Here is a 19028-nt window from a genome sequence, read left to right on the forward strand (position 1 = left end):
ACCTACAAAAATGTTCTGATGCTTCTGATACAAACTGATTATAGTAATCCTTTTAGTCTATCTAAAATTCTAAGCATATGCCTGTGTGTTAAATTTTATTAGAGATTCAGATCAAAATGGATATAACTGTTCGTAAGAATTTATACAGTGATTGTTATAACATAGATATTAAGATAAACGTATGCATGCCCTGGTGCTCTAATGAATATACTGAGTTATATGTTTTGGCATGATTAGATATAAATTACATTAAGCATGCTCACTGTATTAAATATTGTCAATGTTTAATGGGTGCAATTTGAAGTGGTAAGTAGTATTGCCGTGCTTAGATTTACATTTCCATTTGCCAGTGAATGCTCAAGTTTATTTAACCTAGAAAAAAACAGAGAATGCAATTTTCCTCTACCTGAGGCTAGAACCAGTGTTCTCATCTAGAATTAGGTATATATAAAGAAAAAACATTAATATTCAAGCTTGAGGAAACTTTTTTGTATCATGTATGAACACTCTGGATTGAATGTTTGTGCTAAATGTTTTAATATAACACTAGATTGTTGTGTATTGAATGTTAACATTAAATGTTGTAATGATTAAAGAAACTAACTTGGGTGATTTTGCACGTTCATTAATGCGGGAAGATTATGGAAAACTACCAAAAAAAGTGACAAAAAACCAGCCTCTGACACATCCGTGCCAACTCTCAAGGGGGATGGAAAGAAACTTGAGGCAACCAAAGCCATCTGGGTGACAAATTCATCAGCTGCGAGGGACCAGCCTCGAGAAGCTGCGCAGGTGGAAGGGGGACAGGGGCCCATGTGGAGGAACAAGCGCTGGCGGCTGCAAGCGGCCCCTGCCCGCCTTGCCACGGCTCTTCTGAGAGGAATTTTCTTCACCCTACTCGTTTTTTATTTCATTTCGGGAAGCTCCCGGCAGGCCGCAGCTAGAGAGAGGCCTCAGGCCTGATTCTACACGAGAAGGACGGTAGTTATGTGTGGAAAGCAGAGCTGCACGAAGCCGCAGTGCTGAGGGGAGGGCGGGCAGGGCTGGGCGGGCTCGGGGCACCATCCTGCCGTTGGGGGAAGCCGACCAGTCCCTCGCCTTCGCTCGCAGCTCTTGAGCCGACTCCACCAAGAAGACACCCAGAGAAACCTGCCGGGGCCATTTCCCGCGGACCCCCCGCAGCATCTCACCGCCGGCGGCTGCCTCAGGCGGGCAAAATGGCGGCGGCGGCCGAGGGGAGGGAAGAGGGGGCGGGGAGGGGAGGGAGCCGCCGCGGTGAGGCCGGGCCCCGCCACCGCCGTTAGCCGCAGCTTCCACCGGCCGCCTCCCCGCCGTCCTCAGCAGCAGCAGCGGCGGCGGGGCAGGGAGGAGCGCCCGGCCGCGGCCTGCGCCGTTCGCTCTCCCTCAGGACAGCCCTGCGGCGGGGGGCGGCAGCGCTCCGCCATCCTCGCTCCTCCTCCCGCCGCAGGCACAGCCCCGTTCCCCTTCTCCCCCCGCCCCGCAAAGCCCCTGACCTGCTCCGAGCCCGGGCCAGAGGTAGGTGCCCGCCCCGCAGAGGCTTTTTGACCGCGGCTGCCTCCCCCCGGGGAGCCGCAGGGCCCGGCCCTGGAGCGGGCCGTGCGGCCGGGGCCGCCCGGAGCGGGGAGGCGGGGGCCGGCGGGGGAAGCGGCTCGTCCCGGCGTTGCCCTCCCTGGCTTTGCCCCCCGGCCGTTCCTCGGCGGGCCCGCTGGCTGCCTGGCTTCCCTTCCCCTCCGGAGCTGAAAACAGCAGGGGGTTTATTTTTGGTCGCTTGGTTGGTTATTTTACTTCTGCCTTTGGCAGAAGACGTGAGGCGGAGTGGCTGGGTGGGAAGTGTAGTTGCTCTGGTCAGGTGCAGAGGGGTGTGGGGAAGGAGGTGACCTGCAGCCCTCCCCAAAGGTGGCCCTGGGATGCTCATCCCGTAGCTGGATGGAGCATGTTGGCCTCAAACGCCATGTCCCCGGGGGACGGGGAATGGCAATGATTCTGCTGAGGAGAGGCCCCCGGCCTGCTCGCCTGGCTCCGGGGTTGGGAGCACAACTGGACCTTCAGCCATAGCGTAGGGGTGCAGGTGCCTGGGCATGGGGTGCACCAGGGTTTGCCTGGACAGGCAGCTCCCCCCGCGCCTTTGTCCCTCCTCTAATAGCAGGTAGTTTATAACTTCCCCTAGTCTCGTGTGAGAAGGCCTCGAAGACCACTGAGGTGAGTGTTTTTAAGCTTTGTGTGCTTCAAGAGGCTTAGATGGGTGAGAGCCGTACACGTGTTCTGCCGTAATCTGCTTGAAATAAACCCAAACCACGCTGAGCAGATCCGCCATCAGTGGACGTGAAGGATGATGTTCGTTTAGACAAAAATTTGTGCCCTCCTGTGAATTTCTGCCTGGATTTGAGCAAGGTTTGCTTTGTTGCCTTTTGTAATAAGGGCACAGAGAGGAAATTACTAAGTTGTCTTTTTGTATTTGTTGTATTTCCAAGTATTTTCTCTTGACTGCTGTGAAGAATATTATTTTCAAACATGGGATTAACAGATGAAATGTTTCATGTAGTTGAGGTTCTTAGGGACATCATGGACTCGACAGTGGTAGGTTAATGGATCTTAAAGGTCCTTTCCAACCAAAGCAATTTTATGATTCTATATTGTGGGGACAGCCTGTTAAATGACTTTATGGTGTTAAGGTCCTTTTACCATCCTCGTTACGAGAGTATCTGAGACGCGCGGCTCCTGCCGGTGATGATAGACTGTTGTGGTGCGGGTTGTTTGGGTAACCAGGCAAGTTGTCAAAGTCAGGCCAGGCCTGTATGTGAGGAATGTATATTGCGGCCAGGTCCTGTAAACACTGGCTGCTGTGTGGAGTCTTGTTGCTAGGGCTTTGCACAGGAACGAGGAGACACGCGCGAGTGCATCTTTGAAGCTCTACCTGACTTATTTGGAAGCCAGGAGGATAGTCGAGGGTATTGTTTCCATAGTTGTTGAGCTTCAGACTTGGGATTTTCATTTATAAATAAATTCACATCTTTTTTATGGCTCGTTTTGGAGTATAGCCAAGTAGGACTATATTGTTTCTGTGCATAGATTTTTGTTTCTCACACAAAGAGGTCTATTGTTTACCCAGAAACTGTAAGAGGAATGTTTTGTTAACATTTTGTTAGCAATATAAACTGACAAACACAAATGCAGACTAGAACTTGAAACAGAAATAGGCCTTCTTAGAGCAGCTGCCAGAAAACTGCTTTTCAGGGAAAACTATGCACCTCTTGGTTCTACGCTTCTTTTAAAACTCTGCTTCTATAATTTACGGGCATATAAATCTGCATGTATTATAACTTTTACAGCAAATTAGTTTCATGCCTATGCAGCTCTCTAAGCAGTGTTTCTTTTTCTAAACAAGGTTGGCTGAATTGTGATTTATTTTTTTAATTACATTTGAAATTTGGTTTTAGTTGGGTGTGTCCCTGTTACATTTTCAGATTCCTGAGCTGACCGCGATGAATTCCCCTCTCCATTGTCAGCATGTTTCTTTTCCATTAGGACTGACTGCTGCCTTCTCCATCCATTAAGAAACTTTAAGTGGCTTAAAATAGTATGATAAAAAAACCCCTTTTTGTTTTCGGTATTCCGTGTTCAGTATTCTATGTATAAAAATTCCAATTTGAGATTGCAATTTGGAATTTTTACTTAAAATATGTATATAATAATAATTCTACAGCCTATATGGAGAGTAGTTACAGAGCCTGTAGGGTCCTGCTTTTCATTGACTTAGTGGACCCTGAATGCAAATTTCCAGTTGTGATAATGCATGTGAATGGTCTTTAATCTCCTTTGCACTGTTTCTAACTTAGTCCTGTGATGACCAGGATCTACCTACAGTCAAGTGATTAATATCTGTTCAAATGTAAGGAGTAAATTGTTCTCAGAAGGGCCTAAAAGCTTTTGATGTTGTAGAAGGAAGGGATCACGGTAGTTTGGAAACTCCTTTGCAGCAGAGTGTTTCGTTTTTAATATATCAGCAGTGATGGCTAATAGGTATTCAGCAGATTATACAGGTGCAGTAGAAGAAAGTCAGAATTTCAGTACTTGCACATCTCTTAATGCACACCAACATATTTTTTAGAATTATTATTAATGAAGTGTGCTAGCACTGCAGTTTTGTGCTGTTTTTTCACCCTCTTTCTTAGTTTGAGTATTGCCGTTGTCATTCATGAATTCTTGATTTCATTGACTGTAGCATACAAATATATTTGAATATAATAGTTACCATCTTACATTCAGGTTTTCTACATTGCCTGATCCTCTCTAAATGAGTATTCATATCTGAATTCTATTTGATTCATTGTAAATGTTTACAGGTATCTTTTTTCCTTTTTTTTTAGGTTTCTCCATTGACATACAGCATATATGCTGATTCTGCTACAACTCACAAGTATTGCGTTTATTTTTTTATTTTATATGTTTTAGGAAGTGAACTCTTTATGTCTTGTCTAGTGCTTTGTACAGTGATATCCAGTTCTGTAACTAGGCTGTGTAGGGAGGATGGTAAAAATGCTCATGTGGAAAATAGTTTTTAATGCTTTTACTATTTTTTTTTTTTTTTTACAGTTAATTTCATAAGGCTTTGATTTTTACAGGGACCTTGGGTGACTGTGTCCTTGCACCTAGTTGGCCATTCACTGTAATCACTATCTCTTCTGTTTGTATATGGAGATCCTTAACAGGATTAATTGGAATTAGAGGGCTGTGGCAAGATGTGACTGGAATCAGAGCAGATGAAAAAAAAAAAAAAACAGTTTTAGGAAGGTGTGGTGGTGTGGAGATGAGTTGGTTTTATCATCTCCCAAGGATAGATTATATGTTTTATGTGTTCCCTAAAGCTTCAGATCATGAACATATTCTTTATTTTAAAATAGTCTTTTTCCATTTTAGGTGTTTGCTTGGTAGTTGTATTCTGGCAGATTCTGTGGGCACTTTAGGATGATGTATACTAATGCTAACATGTCAGAATTCCACTGTAACTTGGAAAATGAAAGTAGGACAAAATAATTCCCTGGTTCATTTCTGAGTTCCAGATTCAGTAATGTTTCCTTCTTTTTCTTTCTGTTCTCTTACAGGAAAAATGATATTCATCCAGCATTCCTGAGTCATAAGAATGGGTCCAGATGTACCTCTGCTGAACGATTACAAACAGGAGTTCTTCTTGAAGCGCTTTCCACAGACCGTGCTGGGAGGTCCCCGGCTTAAGTTAGGCTATTGTGCCCCTCCTTATGTATATGTGAATCAGATTATTCTTTTCTTGACACCATGGGTTTGGGGAGGAGTAGGAACACTTCTGTACCAATTAGGCATTATGAAGGACTACTATACCGCAGCACTTTCAGGAGGACTGATGTTTGTGACTGCACTTATTCTTCAGATGACAAATCTATATGCCAAACAGAAAACAGTGACAGTAGAAAGAATGCAAATTCAGAATACCCTAACAGATGAAGATGAGTTTGAATTTTCCAGCTGCGTAGGTTCAGAGACTGTAAAATTCATTATTCCTGGCAAGAAGTATATAATCAACACTGTATTTCATTCCCTTCTGGCAGGGGTATTGTGTGGGTTGGGAACTTGGTATTTGCTGCCAAACAGAATAACCTTGCTATATAGCAATATTGGAGGAACTGTTGTGATCTTTGTGTTTGGATGGGTGACGATATGTATAGGAGAGTATTCATTAATCATAAATACAGCTACGGAAACAGCTACTTTCCAAGCACTGGACACTTATGAAATCACTGCTCTGATGAGACCTTTCTACATTTTTGTCTTTATTGCAGTGGATCTTGCACACAGGTAAACATAATACAGCATTTAGCCAATTACAGTAATGGTTATTCTGTATATTTTTAATGAGACAGATTAAATTATTCTTCAGAGGAAAATTTATTTCGATATTTTAATCAACAGTAGGAACTCCAAAGAAGCAAGCTAGAAGAGTATATGATAAAAATTGAGTCTCAATGCTGTGTATAAAAGCATTCCACATAAATTAGGGAGAGCAGTTAGAGCGGTTTCTAAGTAAGGGACAGCTAAAATTATCTTCTACTGTGTAGAGCATTTGCATCAGCATCCTTTTATGCAATTTCAAAAAACATGTTCCTGACCTGGAATCATAGATCAAAACACTGTAAAGTTCAGGAGCACTGGATTTATATCCAGATTTCATCCTGGAATATTTTCTGATTTAATCTCTGCAAAATGATTGCAGAGGGTTTTACATTACAGGCAAAAAGGACCTTGAATTTAGTTTTAATTAATGGATAAGCAAATGTGAACGTTGGTATGTCTTTATTATATAGATTTTGAACTTGGATTTTTAAATGGTTTCGTAATACAAAAGAACTATGTTGGTCTACAAACAGACTTTTATATTTCCACTGTTGAGATGCATGTATTAGCTGAAGTATTTGTAGAAGCTCTTATAGCAAGATTCCTTTAAATTTACTTTATGCATTCTTTCTCCCTGTTGGGTGATATTTATATCACTTTGTCACATGTACATATTTTATGGTTAGGGTACTACAAATGAATTTTAAAAAAGCATATTTGGTTTTACTGGTTTTGCACTTAGAGATGTCTTTGTTAATGATAGTAATTAATTTTTAATTAATAATAATTTGCCCTAGTTGCCTCTTCAATTATGAAATAACAATTATATGCATGGTCTTGGATCCCAAATTCTTCTAATTTCCTGAGGAGACAATGTAGATGTTCGTTAAATTCCTGACAAAATTCCTTTGAGGCTTATTTATTTAGTAAGAAATAGAGAGAAACCCAAATATCTTAGCAGTCCACCTTTGAGTTCTTAGCTAGCTGGTGAACAACCTATGACTTAGAATTTATGCAGATTTCTAATACTGATCTCTGCATTTTTACAGGAAGATTTTAGTACTTTTATGTAGAAAATAATATATTCATAAAGAGAGTTAATATCTTCATGTACAGGCAACATGCCAGTTCTTTCAGTGCTAACACATCTTGTGTCTTGGACTTGCATAAAGTTTCACTCTTCTAATTCTGAAAAAAAGTACTTAGCATTTTTTGGTCAGATGGTCGAGGTCCTGGAGCTTGTGGACCTTTCTTTTTGCACAAGTATTTATTGAGTGTATTATCACAACAATATCAAAACAATTAGGATATTTACATCACTTGACTCATCTGCGTAATCTGAAGGCTTCAAATCCTTTGAATGAAAAATTAGCCGGTGTTCTGTGCTTCTAATTACTGTCTTACTGCCCCAAGCATAAATGTATGTCCTTATTTTTACTTTTAAAAGATGCTAGTTGAGGTTTTGTAGATTAATATGAAATGTTTGTATGTCTGGATTTGCCATAGTAGTTAAGCAAAAATTCTGCCCACACATCAGTTATCTTTTCCTTCACATAAGTCAAATACATTTCTTCTTTTATCCAGGTTTGCTGTCAACGCACCTATTCTAGAACAGACAAACCAGATTTTGCACATCGTGTTTCTTTTTCTGCCGTTTTTATGGGCAATGGGAATTCTGCCCCCGCTTGATGCACTTTTTCTGTGGGGAATGGAACAACTGTTGGAGTTTGGACTAGGAGGTTCACCTATGTCAAGTAACACAAAGTAATTGTTGTTTATATAATTGTGAAATATATCAAGATTGCTTATAACCTTTTTCTTTTCAAGCAAATCTTTTTTATTTTCTCCTTCACAGGTTATTAGTAATGTTTCTCATTTCTGCTGGAACAGCAATAGCATCGTATTTCATTCGCAGCACTCTTGGTGTGATCCTCTTCATGACTGGATTTGGGTTCATACTGAGTCTTAATCTAAGCGAGATTGGTTTTGCCTTCAAACACACCATGATCAGCCATTTAGCCTCCAGCAAATCTAAAAATATGTGCAGAGGTCTTAGAACGCAATTTGGGTGGAGGGAATTTATTTTTTATTTGACTGTGGTGACATTCGCACTCATAGAAGCCGGCCTGCTGCATCATTTTGCAGGCTTTTCGTCATTTTCCAAAGCCGGTCCTCAGGCTCTAGCGAGTTACATTCTGATCGTATTGCTTATAATTATGTGGATTCTTAGAGAGATTCAGAGAGTGTACTTGTTTGGAGTCTTCCGAAACCCCTTTTATCCAAAGGATGTCAGGACTGTGACTGTGTTCATGGAGAAGCAAAGAAGGCTGATCAAAGTTGGTGTTGTCAGGAGGATTTTACTAACACTAGGTAGGAATACACACTGTCTGTTGTTTGTTAGATGATGCTTGTAGGAAGATTGAAAGAACGTGAGAGTTACTGTATGTGCAAGATTCTATCAATGAACTAAGAAAGGCCAAGTAGCTGGAAATATTTATTAATGTTTTGCTAAATTGCGCATTGAGGTCAAAATTACTGGTTCAGAATATTTGAAAGTGATTAGTGATTTTATTTCCTTTTTAGGGGTAAGCATAAAAAGTTGCGCTTTTTTAAAAATCCAGGTCAGAAAGCAAGGCCTTTTAAAGGACTTTAGTTATAACATCAGTACTCACTTTCAAAAAAAAATGGCTCTTGTAGATTTTTTTTTTTTTAAAAGAAACTCAGAACCAGAAGTGAGTTGAAAGTCATCAAGCTGTCCAAATATTTGGTTCTTGCAACTTGCTGGTAAAGGGAACAAACTCCTTTCTGGTAAGTTATGGACAAATGTACCTACTTAGGGAGAAGCAAAGTTTGATCTAAATTATTTCGTTTCATAAATAAGCATCAGTTTGGGGAAGTGGATTGATGAGTGCTATTCACATGTTTATTTTTACTTATTTGAGTATTCCCACTCTCTTGGGGGAACAACAGAAAAGTAATAGCAAGTAACAACAAAGCATCACCATAAATGTTTGCCCTCTTGGGCTGTTAGTGCAAATACGCTGTTTGATATCCTGGAGGTGTAATACAAAGAGAAGTTTGTAATAATGAAGGGAAAAGTTGTCTTTTTACGCTGTGATTTCCGTTCTGCAATGAGACTGCTTACCTCTGTAGACTTTAATTATGTTTTTTAAAGGAAATCAATGATTCTTTTATTTCAATTACAGTGTCTCCATTTGCTATGATAGCATTCCTGTCACTAGACGGTTCGCTACAAAATCTTCATTCTGTGTCTGTTTGCATTGGATTCACAAGAATATTTAGGATGGTAATTTGAATTTTTAATATGTTAGCCTAAGAAATCATCTTCTACATGATTTAAGTGTAAAGGTGACTTGGAAGAAATATTCCAGGTCACGACAGCAGATATAGATAAACATGTTTTTAAATGTATGTCTAACATATCTCTATTTTAGGTCTGGCAGAATACAGAAAATGCTCTACTGGACATAGTGGTTGTGTCAATAGCACAAATGTTGGTGTCTAATCCAGACCTCTGGTGGAACAGGAGCCTCGACACAGGAATCAGACTCTTGCTGGTAATTGTCATAATGTATATTTAAGCTGATAGTTGTCACTGAAAGTCTTTGTTTCCTTGCCCTCCCCTATTAGAGAATTTCAGAGTTCAGGACCCAGCAAATAGAGGATGAAAAGCTGTGTACTAATATATACGCTCCAATACCAGTCAATGATAATCACACTTCTTAAAATTGTTGTAGATAAGGCAGCTTTGGAAGTGCTGAATATGATACTATAGAGTATAAAAATAAACGTGCTTGTTCTATGTATTTCACAGATTGGTCTCCTCCGGGATCGGCTGCTTCAGTTTGTCTCAAAGCTGCAGTTTGCCATAGCTATTCTGTTGACATCTTGGACAGAGAAAAAACAACGTCGTAAATCTACCGCCACCTTAATCACACTCAATGTCGTTTTCTTCCCGATCCTGCTGACCTTCATTGCCGTCTCCGCGCTCCTTTCTTCTCCTTTGCTGCCGCTCTTCACGCTACCGGTCTTTTTGATTGGGTTTCCTAGGCCTGTGAGAAGCTGGCCGGGACCTGTGGGTGCTACAGCGTGTGTTTGCTCTGACACGGTATACTACCAGCAGATGGTTCTCAGCCTGGCTGGTGCTCTGCAGTCTGCACTCGCAGCCGGTAGCCTAGGTAGGTATCCTGGTGACACGGTGAGGGAACGTAGCTAAATATTTTAGAGAATGTGAGTCTGCTGGAGGATAGGAGAATCGTAGCATCTGATGTAAGCCACATGTCATGGTTGTCGGTTAAATCTGAAAATTCAGAGATTGTTCAATTGAGGAAAAAGTGATTACTTTTATCCTTCTCAGACGTCTCTACTTGTTACATTCTTGTAAGAAAATAATTCTGCTTTGTTGTCTTTAAGGAGAAACTAGCGATGAAACAGTATAAATCCTAATATTTTTCTACTTTAATACTGTTGTCCCAAAACCAGGGTTCTTTACCTGGTGTGTATACAAATGAGCCAAATTTAGCACACAGAGATGAGATAGCGTTTATGACAGAGTCGCGCAAGCCTGGATGCTGGAATAAAGCCAGCAAGAAAAGTAAAAGGCATTATATACAAAATCTTATCACTACATTCACACCCTAAAGAGCCAATTGCTTACACATTTGCATATTCCATTACATAATCCTTTTAGCGTATAATGAGCAACGTTCAGCTAAGGGACACTTCATCCAACAGTCCCAAGATATCTGCTAAAGCACGACTCAACTAATTGTGCAGCTTCAAAAGATCTGAAGCTGCAAGGTCTGTAGGGTTGGTAATTTGTGATTAAGTGTTTTGCAAGTCGCTCTTACTGTTACATGAGCAGACTGACCTAAAACTGAAAGGATTTACATTATCTTTAGGTTAGCAATTGCAGACAGGATTCATTAAGTGATGACAATACTTTACACAAAAAGGATGGTGTGCATTCATCCCACCCAATTGGAGGCAATAAATTGAGGCGTTCTCTGCACAGTCGGTGCAAAAAGGAGACGCATCAAACTGCCCGTTGTAGTTGTGTGTGTTTGTGTCTGTCTCTGCATCGGTCACGTTACTTGGGGTCCAGAAGGTGACTTGGCTAATTTGGCTGTGTTAATTAGGTACAGTGAACATGGACTGGATGTTTGTAAAATATAATACATGGTGTAGCCTAACTAGGAGTAAACAGTTGAGAACAGAACCGACTTAATGTCATATTAGGGTAGGGTTGTACCCGTGCTTGTGGTCATAAAGTGTGTGAAAAACATCGTGAAGGGTATTTCACAGAATTAAATAAACAGAGGTGAAGAGTCTTTTTCCCAGCTGGAGACAGATTTAACTGTTAAAATTGCAAGCTCGTTTTCCTGAGAAATAGTCTTTGTGTAACTTAAATAATCAAAACATCATTGCCTTTAGACGAGAGGCAAATATTTACATAAGCCTCTTGGAAAATGGCTTGTGACTAGAGAAAAAAGCGCTAATATTTAAAGACAGTGGAAGGTAACCTTAATCACACTCTTCCGAAGACTGTATGCCGGGGCTTTACTAGGAAATGTTTGCTGCACTTTTAGTACTGGTATAGAGAGAGGTATTAGAGGAAAAAAGCTTCCTATTTTTATTTTTTTAAGTAAGAGAGACACTTCAGTTTGTCTACTGCCTGTGTATGTTTTTTATATATATTATAGATATATTACATAATATATATTTATCTGATATATATCTGTTATATCTATCCATACATATTACATTTCCACGTTGCCATCATGACTGCGATGGCATGTATGCCTCAGATTAAATAATTTAAAACACTGGTCTTGAGGGGGAAAAAAGACTCTTCTTTAATGGGAATATCTGTGAATTAATGTCTTCAAGCAAGAAAAAATGTGGTGTTCTCAGACGAGTTCAAAATGAAGAGGTACCACTTTGTGTGTCTCTATTTTAATTTAAAACCATACTTTTTTTCAATGTAAAGGAGTTTTAGTAGCTTTAACAGCCAGCAATAAAAGAATTAAAATCTTTGCAAAATGTTAGCAAGAAAATGCACTTCATTAGCTCAGCGGGATAGAAAAGGTTACTTAAATTTTAACTACAGCTTAATGGTTGGTTTCACTGATTTCATTGTACAACATTCTAAAACTAGAATTCTCTGTGCAAGTGAGTGATGACTTGGATGTGAGTGGGAGCAGAAGCAGGTCACAAACTGGCAGCAAACGTGCGTAAGAGCAGCACCATTGTACTGGAGAAGTTGACAGTAGGCTGTAACTTAAAAGAAATACAGTATAACCACCGGTCGATAGGAACTTTGGCATTGCACTTTTTATTGAAAACGGTAGAAGAGAGAAAAAGTACCTTTTCTTTTTTTTTTTTTGGACAAGACTGTCATATAATTTTTACAGTGAGAGCCAGATTGTGGGATTTTTGAGTACTAATGAATTTGATGTGTGACCTGAAGATGTTCAGGACTTGATTTTCAAATTCCAGTTTAATTTGTGTGGCTGAATTTTTGATGATATCAAACTTAAGGCATCAGATTCCTTACACATGCACACTTTCGGAAGACTACAGGTGATTTCTACTGCATCTGCTGTTAGTGTTCAATGTGTACGACACTAATTCACAAATCTTTAAAGATGAGGAGGTGCTCTTGAAAATGTAGATTTTAATCTCTCTGCCTTTATTTATGTATCTATAAAATGGATGTGATATTATCACACTTGATCAGAATCATTTACACTCTGGATTTTGCATCCTAAGGAATATTTTCTAATCATTCTAGAATACGGACAAGTCCATTCAGGAACTGGTAGTTCAGGTAACAAATCCTATTGAGTTCGATTTTTTTATTTCTCCTGTAAAAAATAAACTTCATATTCCCCAGCAAATAGGGCTATTAAGATACATTAAAGAATCTATATCTAGTACATGAGTATTTAGCAGTCATAAGAATTTTAGATATGCAGGCGACATTAGGGGTAACTGTGCACTTGGAAATTCACCCAAAAATTATCTTTAATCATGAAAGTCAGGTCTACCAAGGAACTGAACGTGAGGTTGCTCAACCCTGGTCTCCTATGAATGTTGTAGTCCTGCAGTTCTGTGAGGGTTTCCCAGTTTGCTACAGCTTTTTCAAAGATAGCGGTATGATTTCAAGATCTAGCTTTGCAGGGAGTTCCTTTAAGATTATGGGGTACTAGTTTGCCAATTTTAACTGATTTTGGTGTTGATGCAGAAATATTTTTCAACTCCAAACTTGAACTCCTCAGTTGGCTTGTAGAAAATATTTTCATCGGTATAACACCGCAGTAATACCATAGTTTTTGTTGTTTGTTTGTTCATTTTTTGTTTTCTAGGTCTCTTTCTCCCTGGCTCACATTACTTGTGCCGTTTTCAGGACAGACTGATGTGGATATTGGTGCTAGAAAAAGGCTTCACTTACTGTGGCGTTAACATTAAGGTAACTGCATGCAGAGGACTGACATCGTAATGTTTGGAAATCTTGCTGATATTTTGCTGTGTAACATTTCAACAATGTAACTCATTTACCTGACCTTACAGTCAATTTTTGAAGATGAGTGTTACTGCTGTATTAACTAGTCTTGCAACTGATATGCTTAGCAGATGTGAAATGTTTATCATCTATCTTGTGATACATCTTTAATAAACTAGCTAATAAGATCATCTGTATGAGGCAAATCTTTATTATTTTAAGACATTGATCTGTGTCTAATATCATAGTGAGTGCTCTGCTATTACTGTTATCTCAAGTTAGATTTGTAGGTTCAGTTGTAGAAATATTGACAGTGGAGCATGTCTTTATTTGTTCAGAAAAAAATATTGCAAGAAAACAGCTTGCTAGTGTTTAAGGATATGTACTGGTGAAGAATAAAACCAAATTGTTTTCATTCACGCCCTAGGGGCTGGAATTGCAGGAAACATCTTGTCATGCTGCTGAAGCTCACAGAGTTGATGAAATTTTCGAAATGGCCTTCGAACATCAGGAGCACACAAAGATTCTCTCTCCTAATCGCCATTTTGGGCACATTTTGACTCCTTGTACGGTTTTACCTGTGCGGCTATATTCCGATGCCAGAAATGTGTTATCTGGAATAATTGACTCTAATGAGAATTTAAAGCATCTGAAAGATGATTTCATTAAAGTGCTTGTATGGATGCTAGTCCAGTATTGTTATAAAAAATCAAAAACATGGGAAAGCCCGGGCAATGCTGACAAGAGCAAAAAAGGATCATTTCCAGAAAATCAGCATAGCGGTGCCATAGAAAGAGCCAGTCCTCTGAGGGAAGAAGATAGCTTTAGTGTCGATACAATTGAGGACTGGACTGACGACAGTGACGTTTCTGATCTTGAACCCAGTGGCAGAATGAAAGACAGAAAAGAACCCGGGCAGTTGGGAACTACACCAAAAGTATACCTGTCTATTCCAGGATTTGTAGAAGCACAGAGCCAAGACATCCCACAAGAAACATCACCAGAAGATAAATTATACAGAGCTGTTGCGCTTGGGCTTCCTGCTGTAGACAAAGGGAAACAGCAAGAAGTTTTACCTCGGGTTGCATTTAGTTGCTCTTACTCAGAGCTATTGAGCATCCCTGAAGAATGGAGAACAGCCCCGGTGCCTGTGTCCAAAGTCAACGAGATGCGGCAGAGGTTTCCAGAAGAATGGTACCGCTTCGTTTTGAGTCAGCTGGACTTCTTTCATCTGAAAGAAAAGCCTTCCAATTTACTTGAAGACCTTCTGAAAGACAGAGCTTTGAAAGACTTGTACATCCACGGAGTGTTGTCGTGTTGTTTTGGCCTGTTTGGACTGGATAACGCGGTGCCCGTCGCGAGCCACGTGTTCAGAGCGTACACCGGTGGGGTTCCGTGGTCTGTTGGTTTGGACTGGCTGACCAGCAAACCGGAGCTGTTCCAACTTGCACTGAAAGCGTTCAGGTAAAAGAAAAATATTCCCTCAGATTATAAAAATGATAAAAAGAGTCCTGTGCTTTGAAAGGAAGTATCGCTTCACTAAGAGTAGTTGATACTAAAATCCTATCATTTAAATAGATTTGGAGCTTCTTCCTATTGAAATATTGCCTGTAACCCCAGGCAGTGAAGAGATGGAGATTCCTTCCTTCCTTTTCCCTTCCCTGCAGCAGCTGCCTCCAACACTGGCCATCTGTGTTACGTGAGGGGAGAAAAAGACCCATTTTCATTGTCTCCATAATCTAAGTGAATTGCGATGGAGTTAGACATTTGACACTTTCTATTATCAGGCAACGGGAACAGTGTTTGAGGTGAATAAAGATGTTTAAGCTGATGTGTTTTACATCTGGCTGAGCTAAAAGCATCCCTGGACTGACTGCAGTGACTCAGCTGACCAGCAAAAACTGACAAAGTTTCTGCTGCTTGAAAACGTTTGATGGTCCCTTCCTGCCTTGTGTAGCCTGCAGAGGCTTTTTTCCTCCCGTCTTGTGCTGCACTACTTACTGTACAGCTTTTGTACCTTTCAGATACACTTTTAAACTTATGGTTGACAAAGCAAGCCTGGGCCCAGTTGAGAACTTCAAAGAGCTGGTGAACTATCTGGAAGAATATGAGAACGATTGGTACATTGGGCTGGTATCTGATCTGGAGTGGCGGCAAGCGGTTCTTCAGGAAAAGCCCTACCTTTTTGCACTGGGGCATGACCCAAACATGGTAAGTAGAAAAATTACTAGTGAGCAAGATCGGACTTTCTTTTGTTTTTAACTTTCCACTGCCTTTTTTTCTTTTTTTTTTTCCTGCTTTTTATTTGTTTTCCAAAACATGAAAGCTGTGCAACCAAAGTTTGTTTGTACTAGACAGGAGCTGACACCACTGTTGCCAAAAGTCACACCACATTGTTCTTCAGATGCAGCAATATTTCTTGATTATCCTCACACATGGAAGAATTGAACTGAGGAGACTAATTGCCATTTGAAATGGAATGATATTTATAGTATGTAGTCCCAAAGCTTCAGTTAGTGCTTTGTAACTAAAGCGCTTGTTCAGTACATTCTGTGAGCAGATACACGTTTTGATATGTTTGTCCTTAAAGGGAATTTACACCGGGCGAGTCCTCACGCTTCAGGAATTGTTAGTACAAGTGGGAAAACTCAACGACGAAGCTGTCCGAGGGCAGTGGGCAAATCTGTCCTGGGAGCTGCTGTACGCCACAAACGACGACGAAGAACGCTACAGCATCCAGGCACACCCCGTCCTGCTGCGAAACCTGACGGTGCAAGCTGCGGATCCGCCTCTTGGCTACCCCATTTATTCATCTGACCTCCTTCATCTGCCTTTGTTCTAGAATGTGGGTAGCGCGTTTTTAAAATTATTTCATATTTTCCATCTGCAAGTTGGGAATCAAAAGCTCATGCTACGTTTCTACACTACAAATAAGATTTTCTCCCGAAGTGGCGTTGGACGGCAGTGCTGAGCCAGCGGCCACAGTTTGCACGGAAATGGTGCTAAGCCAGAACCTTCAGCGGGCAGGAAGTTCCAAACTGTTTTCTTGCTGCTGGAACACGTGAGACACCATTGCCTGTGTGGCTGACGAGCCAGGAGATGCTGAAATTCTCTTCTCCAGTTTAGAGAAGAGCAGCATAATTCTGATCATTAACTATTTTTGGTGCATTCTCATTTTTTTATGTATATGATTTTTTTTCTTGTTAATAGTTGGACAAGTGACTTGCACTGACAGGTTACAGCTCACTGTAGTACCGTCAACCGCAAAGTTGGTAACCAAAGTGTACAGATGACTATTTATATGATTGGTTTTTTAATTCTGGCCATTTTATATTGGACCAAGTTCAGTTTTAGCATTTGTGATAATATATGACTTTAGCTGATCTTCCTTCATTGTAGTGAGTTACCAGCTACGCTTTAACAAAGCTGTAAGGGACAATTTTTACCAAAGTACTTGTTTTGAGGGCAAAGAGAATTTCTACAAAAAGTTGTGCGTTCTGACACATTAATAACCTGTGTGACCCACGGATGAAAGTGAACATGTGTAATTAGTGGAGAAAAGGAATTTAAGTCCAAATGGACTAATTTTAGTCCCTTCTTCCAATATCCATATATTTTAATATATATATATACACACACACACACACGTTGTCATTTGCAACCTACGTCCACATCACTAACCAGTCTTCCACAAATATAGTGAGAGCTTGATGACTGGGGGCAGGAGCAGAAATCCAGCTGTCTGTGCTAGAATTAATTTATTTTTTTTAACCTTACGAAGGCTTAGAACAGAATTTGGCAATTGGTTTGTAATATTACAGGTCTCCTTGAAAACAGGGCTGGGTCATTGCTCTAGTGGCTTGTTTATCCTGTTCATTACCACCAGTCATTAGCACATAAATGCATTTTCTCTGTAGAGCAGTAGTGACAGTGTTGTTACTGCTGCAGACACTGAGCAGGGTGTAGGAAATTGTCCTTCTTTAACCTGTAGAATCAGTTTAAATCAGATCTGCTCCATAACTGAATCTGCACTGGTTTAGAACACGCAGAGTTGTGTAATTTGGAATATGTTTATTACTTTTATTCCTCACATTTAAGACCTTTTTGTATCAGATAAAATTTGTCCCAGGACTGTGTACTTGGCTGTTAGTTTTGTTTGTTTGTTTGTTTGTTTGATGACCATGAATAATTTTTAAAAAAATACACAAACTGTGTAGTGGAATTCAGAAGTGGTAAGGAAACACCTGTCAAACTCCATGGTATAACACTGCAACATACAGGATGAAATTCACACGGGACATTAATGGAAGCAGCTTTTAGATGGTGGTTGGTTGCTGCACGGGAGCGTAAATAACAAAGTGCTTATAACCTAAAGTCACTTTGGCTGTGAACTGTAGCTGGAAATACAGAATTGTGGAAACTGATCTGGACGGGGCTTTTAGAGAACACCTGTGTCCCTCTCAAAAGGGACTACTCCTGGCAAATGTTTATTCTGATGTAAAACTTTAATTACTAGGAGTATCACCAATTCATCGAGTAGTTCACTCCAGTTCTTTGCTGTCCTTGCAGCAGCTGGAAAGTTTGGGGTTTTTTCTTAAATCTAATTAAACCTCCCTGCCTCATTGTAAGCCTCTTACTACTTGTCTTCTGTATGGTCACAGAAAATTTACCTTTTATTTTTTTCCCGCAACAGTCTTTTATTTGAAGATGGCTGTAATTTCTGCCCTCGTTCTGTCTTCTGTAAACTGAATAAACTAGTTGAGGAAAAAAAAAAAAGAAGAAAGCTGTGATCCTTTTCTCCTGCTTTCCCCTGGTTCCCTCCGTGTGGTACCCAGCCTGCTGTGAACCGGCCCAGGTGTTCAGCAGAGATCCGCGTTGGTACCAGATGGAGGAGCAGAATCAGTGATGGGCAGAATTCCTGTTTGTGCTCAGGAATGCGGAGCTGGAACATCCTGTCCCCTGCTATCGCAGGCAGCGAGTCCTACAGCCCGTTATTAATATACTCAGTTGGTTCGCACATTCCGGTATGTTTTGCAACAGTATGACCCCCCTTTCACATTATGATTTTTCTGCAACCCTCTTTAGATTTGTTTCTTGGCAGAACCACAAGTTGCAGCCCCTTGTTCCATATCACAAATTTGTGCAGCTGAGTGCCCCAGTGAAGTGTGGTGTTTTGTTTGTGCGCTCTTGAACTTGGGTCCTGTTTCTTTGGGACCATTTCTTTGATTTATAAAGAATTTAGAGCACCTTTGAGCCTGGTCTTGTCTGCAGCTCTTGTAAACATAATTGTAAACGCGTGTTGCTGTTTGGTTCAATGCTAGTACTGGACTGAATATCTAGGACTGAGCTGACAACGGGTCCCCCGATGTTTTCCTGTGTGACCACTGCTAACTGTTCTGTTTTCTAACCCGCTGTGTGCATCAGCTGTCCTGTAGTTCTAATCAACACCTGTTTGCTTCACAGACTGACGTTTGTTACACAAAGGTAAGTGTAAGACACCTTCAGTATGGTTGTGGAGAACCTTTATTCAATGAGAACAGTTCAAAAGTATTTTTCTAACAAATATTCAGTGCTTCCTAGAGGATTTTCACCCCTTTTGAGCATTAACAAAAAGTCC

At 40.5% G+C, this 19028-nt stretch overlaps 1 protein-coding gene across 3 annotated transcripts; it reads left to right on the forward strand.

Moving 5' to 3' along the window:
* The first annotated feature begins 1308 nt into the window (after positions 1-1308).
* Positions 1309-18130, forward strand: PCNX4 (pecanex 4). 3 transcript variants are annotated; one of them, XM_065636611.1, is made up of 12 exons: positions 1309-1536; positions 4389-4438; positions 5124-5850; positions 7471-7650; positions 7742-8256; positions 9093-9193; positions 9342-9464; positions 9722-10085; positions 13275-13378; positions 13839-14875; positions 15436-15622; positions 16002-18130. In XM_065636611.1, the coding sequence occupies exons 3-12, from the start codon at positions 5162-5164 to the stop codon at positions 16251-16253; spliced, it is 3552 nt and encodes a 1183-aa protein (XP_065492683.1). In that variant the 5' UTR covers positions 1309-1536; positions 4389-4438; positions 5124-5161; the 3' UTR covers positions 16254-18130. The 3 variants fall into 3 exon arrangements, with proteins under 3 accessions (XP_065492683.1, XP_065492685.1, XP_065492684.1); XM_065636612.1 differs by lacking the exon at positions 1309-1536 and adding an exon at positions 2184-2220; XM_065636613.1 differs by lacking the exon at positions 4389-4438.
* Positions 18131-19028: the final 898 nt, after the last annotated feature.

This window comes from Caloenas nicobarica, chromosome 5 (assembly GCF_036013445.1).
Source record: "Caloenas nicobarica isolate bCalNic1 chromosome 5, bCalNic1.hap1, whole genome shotgun sequence".
Lineage (NCBI taxonomy): Eukaryota > Metazoa > Chordata > Aves > Columbiformes > Columbidae > Caloenas > Caloenas nicobarica.